Below are 19,723 nucleotides of genomic sequence, written 5' to 3'. Positions count from 1 at the left end.
TGACTAGACTGGACGGAAGGATTTATGAACAAAGAACCGTTTACTAAACATTTCTTTAAGTCATTGCTCATCAGATTTCTTCCACGGTCAGCAGCATTGGCTATATTTCAATCTAAATAGTTTTATTTGTAATGATGACATAAAGATGGTGTATACTGTATGTTCCATAAAAAGAAGTATGGTAGTTCAATATAAATAGTTTTATTTGTGATGCTGATATAAAGATGGTGTACACTGTAAAAAAAAAAAAAAAAGAAAAAAAACGTTTTTCATTTCTCAGTAGCGCTGCTTTTTCGGTATTTAAACCCCCACCCCCTCTCTAAGTGCTTTGCAGGACATACGTGTGTACAAACACACACACACACACACACACGTATGTATGTATATATATATATATCCATATATATATATATATAAACAAATGTGTGCCTGCATGATTATGTACAAACACACACACATACAAGCACGTGCATATATGTATTTGCATGGTCATGAAGACACACACACACACACACACACACACACACACACACAAGCACGCGTGCACACAAACGCGCGCGCGCACACACACATACACAAACTAATGTGTGTATGTATATGTATAAACACACACACATAAGCGCGTGCATATGTGCATGCGCATGAGCACGAACACACACACGCCGTTGCACACACACACTCAAGCAATGCACGAAACGCTCCCGCGCGCGAGCGTTCGATCACATACAATCACGTGCGCGAATGTTCACTTATATTTGTGCACACACGCATGTACACGCGCGCGCGCACGCACACACACATTCTCTCGTACTTTTCTGGGGGTTGAGGGGGTAGGTGGTTCGTCTGGGATATACTGAAATTACCCCCTCCCCGGCCTCCCTGAACTGCATTTACCCCGTGGGATTTCCATACATACCCCTCAGTTCATTTCTTGGGACTTTCATAAGATATCAATTGGAGCTGCCAGTGATAATGATTTCTATAATTCATCATAAACATATTTCAACTAGCTGATACGTTTTACCTCCCTAAGGATATTTCTCGGATGCCGCAGAACTACACCCCGAACATTAAGGGGTTAAGTCTGGGGATACCCCAGAAATACCGCTGCGGGGTTAATCTGTACCACACCAGAATTAACCCCCGGGGTTGATATAACATAAGAGGGGGGTAATTTTCGATATCCTAAAATGACTGCCCTATTTTTTTACATCTTCCCTTGATTTGAGCATTTTTGCGCCTTTTGAAATATTTCTCCCAAAAGGGGCAGGGTGTAGATATGGTATGAGAAGGGGATCAATGTGGATTTACCCCTGGGTGGTGAGTTTGAAGATACACCAAATCTACCCCAGGTGCAGGAATAAGTAGGGGGTAAATCCAGTCTGTTACAGATTCACCTCGTTTTGTATTTGTATTTGTATTTCTTTTTGTCACAAATGATTTCTCTGTGTGAAATTTGGGCTGCTCTCCCTAGGGAGAGCGCGTCGCTACACTACAGCGCCACCCATTTTTTTGTATTTTTTCCTGCGTGCAGTTTTGTTTTTCCTATCAAAGTGGATTTTTCTACAGAATTTTGCCAGTAACAACCCTTTTGCTGCCGTGGGTTCTTTTACGTGCGTTAAGTGCATGCTGCACACAGGACCTCGGTTTATCGTCTCATCCGAATGACTAGCGTCCAGACCACCACTCAAGGTCTAGTGGAGAGGGAGAAAATATCGGCGGCTGAGCCGTGATTCGAACCAGCGCACTCTGATTCTCTCGCTTCATAGGCGGACGCGTTACCTCTAGGCCACCACTCCATTTCATGGACTATCATTCCAAAATTGTCAACTGGAAGTAACTGTGAGCAACAGATATCCATTCTCAGGTTAAATACATGGTGAAAACAAACCTGTATTTTTTCGTTTTTTTTTGTTTTGTTTTTTGTTTTGCTTTTGTATTCAGTATGTGCTTACGTTCTTAGAAGCAGCCAATTAAAATCACCTCATCACAACAGTTATAAACATTAAATGATTTTATTGTCGCATCACAGCCAAGGATATCAGGATAGAACAGGTAGACATCTGATATATTTCAATAAATGATTATTGAAGAATTTAGTGAACCTTTCATAGAAAGCAAAATGTTGTCCTGGCACACATCAGCAGTATTATTTCTTCCCTTTGTTCTTTCCATTCAGTTTCGTCCCAAAGACGGAAAAAACCGTAAATTTGAATAACATTGCAATAATGTATACTCTACGTTTCTTCCCCTGTCAACAACAATGATGATAAATAAGCAAATAAATAAACATGAAGACACACATTCACACATACACCCACACATGCATAACAGATATGCCCCAAAAACGCAGTTTCATAGATATGAAAGCACAGTCAAATACATATAAACGTACATGAGCTCCAATACACACACACACACACACACACACACACACCACAAATCTCCCTGCACCTCCTCTACCCCCTCCTCCCCACACTCGGAGTTTCTAGTCTATGTATCGCAGCTTCCACGGCACACACACCCACACACACACACACACACACACACACACACACACACACACAAACACGCACACGCACACACACCACTCACACACACAGATGAACACTTACTTGTACAAGCACACACACACACGTCCATATCTCCCACCCCCAACCCCACACACATATATACAAAGATATATATATAATATATACGTTCCAATATCCTGATGCTCCCACAGTGTAGGCATGCATACACTCACATACCTCATCCTCTATCTCACCTCCTCCCTGCACCCCCACCTCCCCCTCACACACACACACAACACACACACAACACACAACACACAACACACAACACACAACACACAACACACAACACACACACACACACACACACACACACACACACGCGCGCGCGCGCGCGCGCGCGCGCGGGCACAGAACTCTCCTGACACTTGTGTACACTTACACTCTCACGCATGCACAAACGCACTCAAAAACATAGACCCACACATACACACACGCACAGAGGCTGCCACTGACTGGCCGCAAGAGGGATGGGAAAAGATCTGATGCCAAGAATGTGGCGTCTAGTGTGTTGCTCAGTCTACTGTATTTGGAAAAGCCCACAGAGACATATATTATAATAATAATATTATATATATTATACATAATAATATTATATATTATTATTATTATTATTATTATCATTATTTTCATTACTACTATTTTTTTTCTTCTTTTTCTCTTTTTTTTCCATCATAATTATTATTTATTTATTTATGTACGCTTCTCTCTCTCTCTCTCTCTCTCTCTCTCTCTCTCTCTCTCTCTCTATATATATATATATATATATATATATATATATATATATATGTGTATATATATATATATATATATATATATATATATATATATATATATATATATATACCTTTTTTTTCTTTTTTTTTTCTCAAGGCCTGACTAAGCGCGTTGGGTTACGCTGCTGGTCAGGCATCTGCTTGGCAGATGTGGTGTAGCGTATATGGATTTGTCCGAACGCAGTGACGCCTCCTTGAGCTACTGATACTGATACTGATCCCCTGTCAAGAGACGTAAAGAAGGTCAGTCAAAGGGTGGAGGGGAAGAAATGTAGAGTATATATTAAAATGTTATTAACCAATTTACATGTTTCTCCGTCCTCTAAACGGAAAAGTACAGGGGGAGAAAAGTAGATATTGCTGCACACATTGATGGAGTCTCCCGTCGGACCGACGGATGAGTAGGCAGGCAGGTTTATCTGTCGGTGTAAGCTCGTCGTTCCAACATTAGCCAAGTTGCCTGACCAGCACAGGTGACCTTTTTTTTTAGTGAAGAGTTGTGCATTCCCTTCCCCACTCTCTTGCCTACCAACACTGAGTCCCACAGGTGCAGATACTGCTACGTGTAGAACGGACACGTGTAGAACGGCCTCGGCAGGTGCAGGTTTTTTCTTCGAAGTTCCGTCTCCTAGAAGGACTTCCAGCCAAGGATAAGAGCTCCCCCTGCCCTTTGGTAATCCTCTTCCGCCTCCACAGCCGTTGGGGAAAGGTTTCCTCCTCCGCACACATTAGGTCAGCTGTATCCACATTATTTTCTCCGCATCCACTCCTCTGTGTGTGTGACTGGCGGAGTGAACGTCAACGATCAGGTCTACAAAACTATTCATTCAATTTACGATGGCAATGAAGGCGTTTTCAGTTCACCAAGACGGGACAGAAGCCGTCTTGACGGGTGCGCGGGTAAAACCTGTAGCCACTACCTCACAACAGACATCAGTCAATGCTGTTTTCAGTTTGTTTCAGTTGCTCAAGGAGGCGTCACTGCGTTCGGACAAACCATATACGCTACACCACATCTGCCAAGCAGATGCCTGACCAGCAGCGTAACCCAACGCGCTTAGTCAGGCCTTGAGAAAAACAACAAAAAAACCCAAAAAAAAACGGGGGAATAAATAATAGATAAGCTTACATAAATAAATAAATAAATGAATAATAATTATAATATAGAAAAAGGTAGTAGTAGTAATAATAATAGTAATATTAATAAAATGATTTTTTTAAAGAAAAAAAAGAAATAAATAAATAAAAATAATAATAATAAATAAATAAATAAATAAATAAGACAACAATGGTGATAAATAAGCGAATAAATGTAAAACATGAAGACACATTCACACACACACACCCACACATGCACAACAGAAATGCACCAAACATGCAGTTTCACAGATATGAAAGCACCGTCAAATACATATAAACGTACATGAGCTCCAACACACACACACACACACACACACACACACACATTACCTTGCACCTCCTCTACCCCCCTCCTCCACACACCCATTTCATGGCAACCAAAGGAATTGAACAACGCCACCTCTTCCTGCTATACCAATCACTCGTCCTCAGTGTGATCGACTACGGACTTGGGCTAACAAAACCGTCTCAAAGCAACCTCCTAAAATTAGAAAGAGTACAAAATGAAGCTATGAGGCTGATCCTTGGAACAACAAAAGACACGCCCACAGAAACCATGCGATACCTGCTTGACCTTCCTTCAGTGCAGGCCAGAAACAAGTTAGAACAGGTCAAGACCTACTTCAAAGCATTAGAAAACCCTCAAAACCCACTGCATGACGCAGTCAAAGAACCAAAAGGCAGCCGTCTAGGACGAGGAAGATCATGGATGGGACAAGCAGACGACACAATCCAGCTAGTATGCCGATTACAAGACCTGAAAGAAACAAAAGAATGGGAGAAAAACCCCAAAAACCTCAACCATCTATTCAACACAGTCATTTCACCCACTCTAGGAAGACATTGTCGGGAATGGCCAGAGGGCAAAACTGATGCGGAAGTGAAGCTACTCATAGAAGAAAACAGTAAAGAAGAGGACATCATCATATACACAGATGGCTCAGTCACCAAAGACCAGTCTGGTTGGGGATTCACTGCGAAACAAAATGGGAAAACAATTTGGGAAGAGAATGCTGCCTACAAAGTCACAACCTCCAGCCTAACGATGGAAGTTGAAGCTGCGACACATGCCCTCCAGTGGCTATCGTCCATCCATACACCCGGAAACCAACATGCCATGATTCTAACGACTCAATGAACCTCATACAGAAAATTGAAAACGGAATGGGAAGCCCAGAGTGGCATAAGGCAATGCGCAACTTTCAGATTAAAAAACTCACATGGTCATACTGCCCGGGACATGCAGGTGTTAAGGGAAATGAGCGAGCTGACAGACTTGCTGGTAACGCAACACCAACGAGCGGCCTACATCTAGGAAAATCGGAAATCCTCAGAAAAATCAAAGAATACCAAAAAGAACAGGTACAAGGCCATCACACCATCGATCGCCTCAAAGAAATAAAAGCAGAGAGAGGGAGCGGCCGCAAGTCTAACATGAAAGGTAGAGCACGATGCTTTGCAAATCAAACAAATATCGGCATCATTTCCAAACCAACATTGCGCAAATTTCTTCAAAACGGAACAGAGTCTCTGTGGGCCTTTCCAAATACAATAGACTGAGCAACACACTAGACGCCACGTTTTTGGCATCAGAGATCTTTTCCCATCCCTCTTGCGGCCAGTCAGTGGCAGCCTCTGTGCGTGTGTGTGTGGATGTGTGGGTCTGTGCTTTTGAGTGCGTTTGTGAATGCGCGAGAGTGTAAGTGTACACAAGTGTCAGGAGAGATCTGTGTACGTGTATGTGTGTGTGTGTGTGTGTGTGTGTGTGTGTGTGTGTGTGTGTGTGTGTGTGTGAGAGAGAGAGAGAGAGAGGAGGTGGGAGTGCGGAGGGAGGTGGGGTAGAGGATGAGGTATGTGAGTATATGCATGCCTACACTGTGGGAGCAACAGGATATTGGAACGTATATATATATGTATATATGTGTGTGTATATATATATATATATATATATATATATATATATATATACACACATATATATATATCTTTGTATATATGTGTGGGGGGTTGGGGGTGGGAGATATGGGCGTATGTGTGTGTGCTTGTACAAGTAAGTGTTCATCTCTGTGAGTGTGTGTGTGTGTGTGTGTGTGTGTGTGTGCCGTGGAAGCTGCGATACGTAGTCAATGCTGACACTGACGAAATGCGAAACTAAATCAGGGGTATCACTTTCTCTTAAAACCTTGACCTATTTCTGTAAACAACTCAACGTCAGGGGCGATTTCTTTTCACAGAGAGTGATCTCAGCATGAAATGAACTTCCAGATCGGGTAGTCACAGCACCATCAGTCGCCGCCTTCAAGAGGCACCTTGACAGCCTCTGGAAGGACCTGCCAACCATTTATGACCCTCGGTGCATTCGATAAGCTTCAGAGAACAGCTAGCCACACATGCTGAGTATAATAGTTAACTTGGAACGTGGGCAGGCCTGTAACAAGACCTCAACCACGAGTACGTCAAGTCAAGACACTTAGATTTTTTTTCCATTATTCAGCGCTGCGACAATCTTTGGGGAGCATTAAGTAATAGACCTAACACTTACAATGAAATTCTTCTTTTGCTAAAATATGAACTATTCATCAGTAAAAAAAAAAAAAAAAGAAAAAAAGGGAAAAATCAATTGTATAAGAAACCATGTGTGTAGAAAGAAACAACTTACCTTCTGTGGACAAAGATTCTGTGCAAATTGAGAATCCACATCCGTCTCCACATTCCAACGCTTTTCCACAGGCCACATTCATCATCGGAAATAATTTCGTATCTTTATAATTATGACGGGTCGTGTGTGCATTCTTCCTGCACCAACATAACTCCGGTGACGAACAGTGCGTGGCTAAACAGGCGCATACATTGATATCTAAGTTCCACCACGTTTTAGAAACTCGCACAGAGGTCTTGTTCAGACTGAAGACTACACAACTCAATAACTTTAAAGTTTTCACTCCATGTTAATAAAAAACCAAAAACCACAACAACAAAAAACGAACAGTTAACACTGTGAATAACCAGGTTAAAGAATAGTAAGTTCACAGTCACCTTGTTTTCTTTACCTAAAATGTTGAGAATTTTCCGTTTCCATTTCTGAATGCCGGTCGTCTGAATTTTCGTTTTCTTCGCACTCCAATCACCTCATGAACTCCTGAACACTGTATCTCCTTTCCTTGCAAACTGGTCTCAGTTCTCTGAGGCTGTGTGAGTTCACAAACCTGTAACTCTCACGATGTGTTGCACGGGTAGTTCGTGATGAACTGTACGAGTTTTCTGCTGTGTCAGCTGATTCTTCTGCACGTGAACAACGTCAAAACCCCAGCACCGAAAATGGTTTGATGGGTCATTGAAACTCAGTTTCACCGGTTTGTCAGCTTTAATACACACACACACACACACACACACACACACACAGATATATATTATGTGTGTGTGTGTGCGCGCGCGCGTGTGTGTCTGTCTCCCCTCCCTCCCTCTCTCCCCCTACCTCTGTCTCTCTCCATGATCGAATTTACAAAAAAAAAAGTAGTCACCATTAGTCTAAAACATCTAAAAGGTGGTAAAAGTGTAGGCCATTATAAAACAGTGAATGAAATGCTTCAAACTGTAAGTGCCGCAGAAACTGATTTTCTATTTGAACGAGGCGAGTTTCATTCTGAATGGACAACACCTACCATCATTCCCACACACACACACACACACACACACACACACACATATATATATATATATATATAGATATATATATATATATATATATATATATATATATATATATATATATATAAGGGGACACGAACAACCCGGAAAATTATCGAGGAGTTGCTTTAACCAGCGTAGTACGCGAGTTTCACACACACACACACAAACACACACACGCGATCTTGAATGAAAGACTTCTAGATGGTCAGAACAGGAAGGGAGCAAAGCAGGATTCAGGATTGAACGCAATACAACAGACTACATGTTTACTTTGTATGCTCTTGTGCAAAGGTATCTTCTCAAAATTTAAAAAGAAAAAAAACGCGTTGCATTTTTTTCGATTATGATAAAGCGTTCGATTCGGTATACAGAAATGTATTGTCGAATGTTTTGAGAAAGCGTAAAGTGAATGGAAAGTTGCATAAGCCCTTGAAATGAATTTATGACTCTGGTGTCGATGGAAACTGTGGATGTGCAAAATATTTTGATTGTCCACGAGGTGTGTCGCAAGGGTACCTTTTGAGCCTGCAAATTAAAGGATTTCGTAAAAGAGAAGTCGTTAAACTGACAAGCGAAACAACTGATAATGAATGCAAAAAGTCAAAAACATCAACGTTCTCAGTCACTTGTGAAGACACACTTTCGTGTACATAAGGCTTCATCAAGCTACAGTTAAAAATTATATGCTCAATTGTCAGGTTACTAAAGCATATGCACTTGACATTAGAACAATACTTGGTCTGTAATGAATTTGATAATAGTCTGAGAGCTAAACTCAGAATTGGTCTGCGAATCGGACCAAAGTTTGAGAGAGTCAACTGACGAGGTTTTAGACTTGAATTCAAGCACCTATAAAAGTCTTTCTAGTATATTGCTTATTTCCTTGTATGACAATGGGCAATATACTTTTATACTATCTATATGATTTTTTGCTCCCCTTTTTGCTGCCCTGCCTGCTTGGTCGTTATAAAGGAATCCAGTATGGGATGGTATCCAACAAAAATCAACATTTGTACCCTTCACAAAATAGGGAGTGCAATAAATACCTAATTTCAAACAATAAATCTTCTCAAAAAGGAGCAAAGTTTTTAAAACTTGAGAATCAACACAAAATAGGATATCACTTACTGTGATTGGTATATCAACAAGATGATTTAAAGCCATAAGGATGGCCACCAATTCAGCTGTAAAAATTGAATGTCCCTTACCTAAATAATATGATTTTTCTGTTATTAGGCCAGGAATGACAAAAGCAGATCCTGCACTGTTATCATCCAGGACCGAGCCATCAGTGTAAACTTTTAAATGATAATCAAAATTTTCTTCAAATTCAATTCTGACAAATGCTGCTATTATATGTGGAGATTCTCCTTTTGTTGTGTCAGAAGCACATATGTTGACGTTTGTTTTTGTTAACTCCCAGGGAGGGACAGGTGCACCAGAACACGAGGTGCCATATCATGCAAATCAATGTCTGGAGAATTTAAAATATCTGACACATATGTGCAAATGGTTTGTAGATTTGAATTATTTTGTGCATTTTTTTGAAAATCAATATCAGACCTAATATTTAATTCCTCAAAATCATCCACTGCTGTACATCTCACAATGTATTTAGCAGAACTTAATTTTCTGATTTCATCTAGTGGTAGAATATCCGCAAGCTTATAGGCTTCTGAGGTCTTAGTATGCACAGGTACCCCTAAAGCCAGTTTCACAGCTTTGCTGTCAATTATTCGCAGCTTCTTTAAAAACGTCGGCGGAGCAGAAAAGAAAATTTCTTGACCGTAAGTCAATCTTGATCTTACGAGAGATGTCGCTAAATGTAAAATAATTTTGGAGTCTTGTCCCCAAGGAGAGTGACTTACATTTTTTTAAGAAATTTAAACTTTTAACTGCTTTAGTCACCATTGAATCAATGTGTTTCTTCCAGTTTAGTTTTGAAGTAAATAGGATCCCAAGAAATTTTATTTCCGACTTGAAAAATATTTCAGTCCTCCCCCCAAAAAAATCGTGGTAGTTTGCTGGGATTATAACCATTATTAAAGAGGATCAAATGTGTTTTTTCTACAGAAAACTCGACACCATTAGAGTGCATATAGCTGCTCAGTCTATCAAGTTCACCCTGAAAATGTTTCTGTACATAATTGATGTAATATAGGCTTGTCCTTTTCCTCAAGGATGTCTGAATCCATTATAGCAATATCAGCATATTGAGCCAGCTTGGTAGATGATGAAAAACATGTGTGTAAATCATAAAGCATAATGTTGAACAACAATGGAGAAATAATGGAATCCTGCGGGATTCCCATGTTTCTAGGCCTAGAGGTTGGTAAAGTTACTCCCACTTTTGCCACTCTATATCTCCCACTTAAAAAGGATTTAACATACGGTCATAAACATGACCCGACAGACCAATTTGTTTCAGCTTAAATAACAGTCTGCTATGCCATACTCGGTCATAAGCTTTAGTAAGATCGAAGAAGGACGCAAGGATACTTTTTCGCTTAGAAAACTGTTTTTTTTTAATTTGGGTAGTGAGACGGGTCAGATGATCAGTTGTAGATCTTCCTTTCCGGAATCCAGTTTGAGCTGACGGAATTATGTTATTTTTGTCACAGTAATATACCATTCTAATATTTACAATTTTCTCCATAACTTTCCCAACGTGGGAGGTAACCGAAACAGGTCTATAGCTCGAAGCTTCTGTTCGAGGTTTACTGTTTTAATACAGGAGTTACAATGGAAGTTTTCCATACCTCAGGGATTTGTCCACATTCCCAGCACTTTTGAAACTACTGAGTAATGTATGTAATATAATTATCCAGTTTTCTGGCAAATGGTTTAACATGGTGTAAGATACTACATGTTGTTGATTCATCGTTGCATAACGATGGGAGGATTACACGTATCCCAGATGTGGCTCATCATAGAGCATCGGCACTTGACCTAACCCGCTTCATATCACCATCTCTAGCTTTAACAGTATAGTGGTATACTGGGGATGATCCACTAGGCAGTGATCACGTGCCAATCACACTGTCTTTTTAAGGATGGTACCATATCTAAATACAGCGGAGAAGATGAAATCCCAAAATTCAATTACAAATACGCAAACTGGGAAACATTTCAAAACTATCTTACGAACATTTCTGAAAGTGAAAATTTTTGTGAAGATTTAAATGTTTTTTTATAAAAACTTTCAAAAATCAATTATTGGAGCTGCTGAAATAGCAATTCCCAAAAAAGGTTCAAAGAGGAAATGTTTGGTGGAATGATGCATGTGCGGACCGGAGGCTATAAATACAAAGAAACTAGCATACCTAACATGGCCCGGTTAAGACTCAGAAAAGTACCTGACAAAGATGTAAAAGAAGCCGCTCATAAAGAAATGTGTTACACAAAAATCAAGGCGAACAGAATCATAGCCCAAGAAAAAAGACAATACTGGTCACAGTTCTGTTTGAATGAAGTATCTGACCATAAGGATATGAAAAAAGTGTGGGCCAAAATGAAAGAAATGAAATCAGGCATTGTTCTGCAAGACTATCCTATTAAAACGAAAGATAAAGAGTTTCTGTCCCCTCAAGAGAAGGCTGAAGAATTTGTATGTATTCTAAAACAGGTAGTGTGGATAGTTTGTCAAATAAACAAAAGACATTAAGAGAGGAAGAAGAAATCAGTGACAAATATAGAGATCCTACCCCACAAAATGATAATACAATCAACTCGGCAATAACTTTACAGGAGATAAAGAACGCTATTCATTTGTTGAGTAACAAAAATGTGTCACTTGGTAAGGATGCAGTATCTTTTCATATCAAGTCAGTTAAATATTGTTGTTTTTATAAACATGTTTAAGAAGAAGAAAAAAATAGCCTTGACCCCGACGTGATTCGAACACGCAACCTTCTGATCTGGAGTCAGACGCGCTACCGTTGCGCCACGGAGTCCTGCTGCTTATTCAGTCGAATTCTCGCAATATAACCGTTCGTTGTAATGTTCGGACATCAACTTTCTGCCTTCGGCCATCCTCCCTGCGAGTTGGTACGAAGTATTCTACCATTATTTGAAAAACAGTGCATCCATGAGGTAAATTTATAATGCACTGCACAGTTTTCATTCTGTCTCTCCTAGTAATCGCATGACGCGTACTGTCGACAACACTGCATCATGCAATGGTTTGAAGAAGAGGGGTATCTTCGAGGTCTAGAGGCAAAGGAAATTTCAGAGGGAAGAAAAATGAGAGGTGGGTGTTAATAAAGCAAATGAAGTTTGGAGGGAAAACGCCACAGAAAATGCCCAACATACGTACATCTGGGAGTGTGGCTACACACAAAAAATAATGGTCAGTTGCTTTTGTTCACAAACCCATCCCAAACTTGTTACAAAACAAGCATTGGTTGCCCTTGGCTCACATCTGACCTTGACCTTTTCTTCACTCCAAAATTACTTTGTGCTTGCGGCTCCAGGTCTGTGTTGATAAACAGTCAATCAGGAAGTTGTTTTGTCAGGTGTGTGACTTCCCGTTAGATCTGAAAGGATTTTCTAAAGAAAAGATATATTCTTTGATTGCACTCGGCGAGGTCAAGCAGACGAAAAGCCGCAAGCAAGATGGGGTCAAACGTGCCTTCAGAAAACAATGCACCGAAAGCTTTATCTATGGAAAACCTTAACCCGTGTGTAAAGGAAATGGAATATGCAGTACGAGGTCCTATAGTGGCCAGAGCGAATGCGATTGCCGAGGAACTCAAACAAGGAGTCAAGAAGCCTTTTAACAAAGTCGTCAAAGCTAACCTTGGAGACTGCCACGCCACAGGCCAAAAACCCATCACCTTCATCCGGCAAGTTTTGGCCCTTGTGACCTACCCCGAGGTGTTGATGAAGAGCCCCAACTTTCCCGACGACGCAAAACAACGGGCAAAGCGAATCCTAGATGCCTGTAGAGGATATTCTGTAGGCTCATACAGTGAAAGCCCAGGGCTTCTGGCCATTCGCCAAGACATCGCAAAGTACATCCAAGCCAGAGATGGCCATCCTTCAGACCCCAGTCACATTGTCATGTCAACAGGAGCCAGTGATGGCATCAAGTCAGTTCTGACCTTGCTCCTCACTGGCAAAGGAGGTACAGAAAGAGCTGGCTTCATGATACCAGTGCCTCAGTATCCTCTCTACTCTGCAGCCACCACAGTATATAATGCTTACCCCATCCCTTACTATCTCAACGAGGACAACAACTGGTCGCTGGAAATATCGGAGCTAGAAAGGGCACTGGAAGAAGCCAAACCAAACTGCATACCTCGAGCTATTGTCATCATTAACCCAGGGAACCCTACCGGCCAAGTTCTCACCAGAGAGAACATAGAAAATGTCATCAAATTTGCGTTGAAACATAACCTTTTCATCTTGGCTGACGAAGTGTACCAACATAATGTCTATGCCAAAGGATCAGAGTTTTTCTCTTTCAAGAAGGTTATGATGGAGATGGGGGCCCCTTACAACATGATGGAGCTGGCGTCCTTTATGTCAGCTTCAAAGGGCTTCATGGGCGAGTGTGGCTACCGGGCGGGTTTTGCTGAAGTCATCAACCTGGATGCAGATGTAAGTGGACAGAAGCAAACACTGTGTGTGTGTGTGCAAGCATCTATGGGCATGTATATGTGCATGTATGCAAAGTAGTTATTGCATGACAGTTTGTCAGAGTTTTTAGTGCACACATATTATTTATGTCTGTAAATGTACCTTTCTGTTTGGAAGAAAGGCAAAAAAAGCTACTGGATCTCATTGTATAAAAAAAAAAAAACCTCTGCAGCCACCCCCGGGCCCAGTTTTATCATAGTTTAGCCAGTAAAAAAAAAAAAAAAATGGAGAAATAGGTATGGGCATATAGCCCTTCTATAATTTCAAGGGAAATTTTGAAACAATAAATTATAAAACCACCACAAAAAAAAAAAAAAAAGTTGAAATTGTAAAATAGATAATTATAACTCGATAGAAAAAAAATTACCAGAATTAACTTGCCAATCACAAAAATAGTAATGAAATGGGTGGGTGTGTTGATAGATGAATTGCTCGTATCATGTACGTATTGTTAGTCATGCACAATTATGTATATTATGACTATTTTGATTTGTGTGTATTTGTAAATTAAATGCATGAAAGCACTTGTAATCTGGAATGATTGTGCAAAATGAAACCCTTCTGTGAAAGAGTATTTCTAAGCAAGGGGAAAAATAAAGATTGCAAGGAACAGGAGTGAAAGAGATCATGTTTACAACAATGTAAGTTTCCAACTAGAACTAAAAACAAGAAGAGATGAAGCAAAGAAAGAATTTTGTTATGTCCTAACAGGTGAGAGCCATGTTCAACAAAAGCATCTCAGCCAAGTTGTGTCCCCCTGTGTCAGGCCAAGCAGTGATGGACGTCATTGTGAATCCTCCAGTAGAGGGTGAACCCTCATACCAGCAGTTCATCAAGGAAAAAGAAACTGTTCTGGCACAGCTGAATGAAAAGGTGAGGAGAAAGATTTTGAAACTGTTAATTTTGCTGATTGTCCAGTTCTTGTTTTTTTCGGCGGTGGTTCCTTATCTGCACTTTTTCCCACACTGTTTATTCAGAATCCTGCATTCACAGCCACACCCAGATTCATCTGCCATAGTATCAGTGCTGGCACTCCACAGGGAACTGCTGAAAGAAGAGACCCTGCATTGCTGCTGAGTCACTTCAGTAGTGTTCAGTAATGCCTATTTTGATTCAACATACACAGGACACCACATGCTGATCGATGAGCCATACTGATGTGCCCTACTCGGAAGTGAGTTTCCAGGGCTTCACAGACCAGGTTTGTTTCCTCCCCCTTTCACTTTGTATAGGGTCTGAGTGCCAGTCTTTCAGATGAGATGATAAACAGAGGTAAAAGAACCAATGGCAACAAAGGGGGTATATATCCCTGGCGAGTCTTTGGAAAAATCCACTTTGATCATAAAAACAAATACAAATACAGACAAAAGAAAAAAAAAGGTAGCACTGTGCTGTGGCATTGTATTGTTCCCATGAAGCAGACCGAAATACAATTTACAAATATATTCTTGATTCTGTCCATTAACTTTTTTTTTTTTAATGCATACAGAGATTGTTTATGGGGTGATGCAATGGGTGTAACAGTTGGTACACATGAGAATCTCAACTGCAGATGAAGACCTTTTTCATTTAAATTATGCATTTGTAGTTTCCTATGCAGTTTCATTCACATTGCTTAAATGTCATTTACTTTCTTTCTTTCTTGCTGCTGCTGCTATAGGCCAAGCTGGTGACCAGCCTCTTCAACTCCATTGAAGGCATCCAGTGCAACGAAGTGCAGGGTGCCATGTATGCCTTCCCTCGCATCTTGCTCCCGCCCAAGGTGGTGGAAGCCGCCAAGGCTGATGGCAAGACCCCAGATGCCTTCTACTGCTTTGCCCTGCTGGAGGAGACGGGCATCTGCACAGTGCCTGGCAGCGGGTTTGGGGAGAAGCCAGGCACGTATCACTTCCGCATCACCATCCTGCCCCAGGTGGAGGAACTCAAGGAGGTGCTTGGTCACTTCAAGGACTTCCACCTCAACTTCCTGGCCAAGTACAAGTGATGGATTGGACGCTGGTGGGTTATGGTGTGAGGGGTGGGGCAGCCTTTCTCTGCGACTGCTGCTTTTTGAGGAGGAGAATCTCTTTTCAAAAGATGTCTTTTTGTGGTCACCTTGAACAGTGTGCATAGTTCTGTCAGTTTAGGGCTTTTTCTATCAGGTTAGGGCTTTTTTCGTTTGTACCTTTTTCATGGACAGGTGATGGTGTACTTGCAAGTTTGTTTGTTTTTTCCCATATGGTTTAGAGAGGAATGTACTCAAAAGTTAAGTTCCCTTCCCCACAAAATTAATGTATCAGTATATTTGTTATTTTTACCCTTCACGCTATTTGCTCATATGGTTTACATAACTTCATAGTTTCATTGTTGTTGATTTCTTTATATAGCAAATTTTTGTATGATCAGTGGTTAGATGAAGAGGAGAGATTAGACACATAGTTAACATTGTCTCCGTCATAAGCTTTAGTGCTTATGTAAACAGGCAGGTGTCATCTACTTCACTTTGTGATAATTGAATAAAGACATAGATGTGGACATAGACAGATCCATATAAAGACAGTCACTTCTACGATTTAAGATCATGATTTTTAAAATGCAGTGCAAGAATTGCATCTCCATCCTGAAATGTACCTACATTTGTGCATTAGAAGTCATGCTGATTTCTTGTTTGTGGTAAGTCATATTTGATTTTTTTATCAGTGTTGTTTTTTTTTAACTCAAGTATATCTTAGGTCCATATCGATCCCTGCTTTTTACAGTCATTTTCATGGTGATAATCCACATCCATTAATCATCACTGAGATCAAGCAAAGAGGACAGGTGTTGGGTAGGACAAATACTTAAATTAGAATGCCACTAGATGCGCTTCCAAGAGTAGATCAATCCTGGTCACCAGATGGAAAAAAGAATGCAAGCAAAACTAAGGGAAACGTGCAGAACAGTTGAAAAGAACTGTAGAAGAATGGCTGTACCTTGGGAGAGCTACCTAAGACAGCACAAGATTGGCAGCAGTCAAGATCACTGGTGGCAGAGCAATGTATCATGGTGCAAAAAGGATTTAGCTAAACTGTACATTGTGGATCTTTACAGACCTGTACTTCATACTTTCTACTGAACGATTGACAAGAGAGTTTTACCAGCTTAAGTGAATATTGCATTGTCTCTTCAGGTAATTGGAGGATCTGTAGAGATCCATGGAGCACAGAAAACCACATTTTTCTTCACAAAATACAAGTCTGGACCCCACACAGACCATGACACACAGATAAGTGTAGTCATCATCACTATGGCTGGTTTTTTATATTTTGCAAATAGAATACGGCTTTTTTCTTTATTGAATAATAATGATACTAATTGGCATTTATATTGTGCTCTGCCTCCATTGTACAGGGACCCAGAGCGCTAACAATTAACATCAATATCAATATGTGGAAAAAATGATTACAAAAATCAGTACCACAGGGCACTACAATTAAGACTTAGGAACAAGACACATCTAATGTGTCAATGACAAAGCACACACACACACACACACACACAATGCACACACACACACACACACACACACACACAGACATCCATGAAAGCAGATTTGTACACATGTGTTTTGAGGCAGGTATGATCGGAGATCTTCTTCCAGCATGGTGGATTCGATAGGGAAGTTTATTCCAGGTGACAGGACCAAGGAATGAAAAGGCACGCTGTCCTTATTTCTTTTTGCAGTGCATGATACAGAGAATACATGAATCAGAAGGTGATTGCAGTGAATGGGTACTAAGGAAGTGTAACAGAAAAAGTATTGAAACACATGTCATGCAAGAAATTCTTGGAAACCTTGAAGACAAGGCGAGTTGCAGCATTCTGAACTTCATGAATTTTATCAATCTAAAATTGGTGAGATCCAACTAGAAGTGCGTTGCAGTTATCAAGGTGGGAAAGAATCGGAATTTATAGAGTTCTGGTTACTTCATCGGTGAGGAAGTGTCGGAACAGAATTTATTCTATGTAATTCCAGGTATGCACTTTGACAAAGTTTAGTCACCTGTTGTTTCATTGAGTTTTTTTGTCAAACATTACGTCTAATTTTTTCACTGAATCAGAGAAGTGATATTGTATTGACCAGTCATGATAGAATCTTGGAAATTTTGAGATATCTGTAAACAAGGCTAAATGTTTTTCCATCATTCATTTGCAGTTTTGTTTGTCGTCATCCAGAAATTTACATTGGTGCAGTACAACTGCATCTTCTGAATATAAGTTTTTAGCAGGTGTAGATCTCTGCAGCTGACTGTCATCAGCAAATTCACTGTGTGAAACTCTTGTGTTTTTCAATGACATTTGCCAGAAGTGGAGAAAAAAAAAGGTCCAAGGACAGACCCTTGTGGTACACCATACAACAGAGTGGATAGGTTGGACTTACAGCCTGAAATGCATAGTCAGAGTTCTGTCGTGAGATAGGATCTGTTGAGTGAAATAGATGAGCCTTTTATGCGGAGAGTGTGTTCAAACTGATGGAGAAGTATGCCATTGTCAATAAAAACATAAATGACCATGTTATTAAATTTAATGAATGCAAGTGGGAAACCTTCCAGGAAAAAGCATCAAAAAGTCTAGTCAAAGCAGAACAATAATCAAGAAACCTATCAGGAAAAGGCATTGTTAAGTGTGTTTTCATGATATTCAAGAAAAAGGATGATTTGTAACCTGATGAACTTCTGGTATGGGTCTGTAATGAATGATGCATGATGTTCAGTGAAGTTTAGATTTGTGTTTTGATAGTGAAAACGCACCACAAGTGTGAGCTGTTAATTGTTAAAGCACAGATTTGTCCTAGAGTCTGTAAGTTAGTACATGCTTGTGAAACTGAGCAAATTTAATGCATGCAGTTTTGTTGGTAATTTGTTTTTGTTTGTTTTGTCATGTATCCATCCATCCATCATGTATAGTCGCATACTAATCATGTCGATAATTATGTCATGAATGGTCACACAATGATTATGGCACATATGGTTACACCATTAATTGTGGCATGTATGGTCACACAATAATAATAATGTTGTGTATTGTCACACAATAATCATGTTTTGTATGGTCATACAATGATATTAGCACATTGACAAAGGCAAACCTTCGTCTTGGTTGTGAGTTATTTGTACAAAAAATGTTAATGCATTTTGCTGCAGAATTATTGCTCACAGATTGAACACAAATACATTCACACATACTTACACTCATAATCACATGTACACTTACTCTCATAATCACATGCACTCAGACATGAGCATGCACACACACACACACACACACACACACACACACACACAAAATTTAACAAAAGCAGCATTCCACATTTTGTCCTGTAACTTATTTCATTGCAAACCCAGATTGGGCAAAAGGCAGAATCTGAACCTTGATCACCTGTCATTTCTCATCTGTTTGTCTGTCCACCTGTCTGCTAAATCTGAATATCTATATCTCTTTCTCTTTGAACAACTTCTCTTTCTCTGCCCTTTGATTACTTCACATGTTCTCATTTTACATTTCTAAGTTGGTACCTATCTTTATGCAGAAATATTCAGCGCAACAGTGTGATTAACCTATTTTGGGCCCTTTTTTTTTGTAAAACCTTGTCTTACTATTTCTCCCTCACCCCCCTCTCTCCCTTTATATATATATATATATATATATATATATATATATAGAGTAGAGAGAGAGAGAGAGAGAAAATTTGTGGGGGGTTTTCCAATGTCCATGTGTATTTGCAATGAATTTGCTTAGTGGCATAACCTTTGAATCAGTTGACTGATTCTCTCGACCTGACAACAGTTTCTTCTGGAATTGTTTGGTTTCTATTTGGGTGGGGGTTCGGTTAGGGGGTGTGGAGGTGGGAGGGGGGGGGGTTACGTGGGTGGGGAGGGGATGGGG

At 40.2% G+C, this 19,723-nt stretch overlaps 1 protein-coding gene and 1 non-coding gene across 2 annotated transcripts; one reads left to right on the top strand and one right to left on the bottom strand.

Moving 5' to 3' along the window:
- Positions 1-12,060: 12,060 nt before the first annotated feature.
- On the bottom strand, positions 12,061-12,132 carry Trnaw-cca (transfer RNA tryptophan (anticodon CCA)). Its single transcript has one exon. It is a non-coding gene; the product is annotated as a tRNA-Trp (tRNA).
- A 501-nt stretch (positions 12,133-12,633) lies between these two features.
- Positions 12,634-19,681, top strand: LOC143284669 (alanine aminotransferase 2-like). Its single transcript, XM_076591583.1, has 3 exons — positions 12,634-13,780; positions 14,531-14,692; positions 15,480-19,681. The coding sequence occupies exons 1-3, from the start codon at positions 12,794-12,796 to the stop codon at positions 15,801-15,803; spliced, it is 1,473 nt and encodes a 490-aa protein (XP_076447698.1). The 5' UTR covers positions 12,634-12,793; the 3' UTR covers positions 15,804-19,681.
- Positions 19,682-19,723: the final 42 nt, after the last annotated feature.

The sequence above is a fragment of the Babylonia areolata genome, chromosome 8 (genome assembly GCF_041734735.1).
Source record: "Babylonia areolata isolate BAREFJ2019XMU chromosome 8, ASM4173473v1, whole genome shotgun sequence".
Lineage (NCBI taxonomy): Eukaryota > Metazoa > Mollusca > Gastropoda > Neogastropoda > Buccinidae > Babylonia > Babylonia areolata.
The sequence above is the reverse complement of the archived record's forward strand: the minus strand, read 5'-3'. Positions and strand labels throughout refer to the sequence as shown.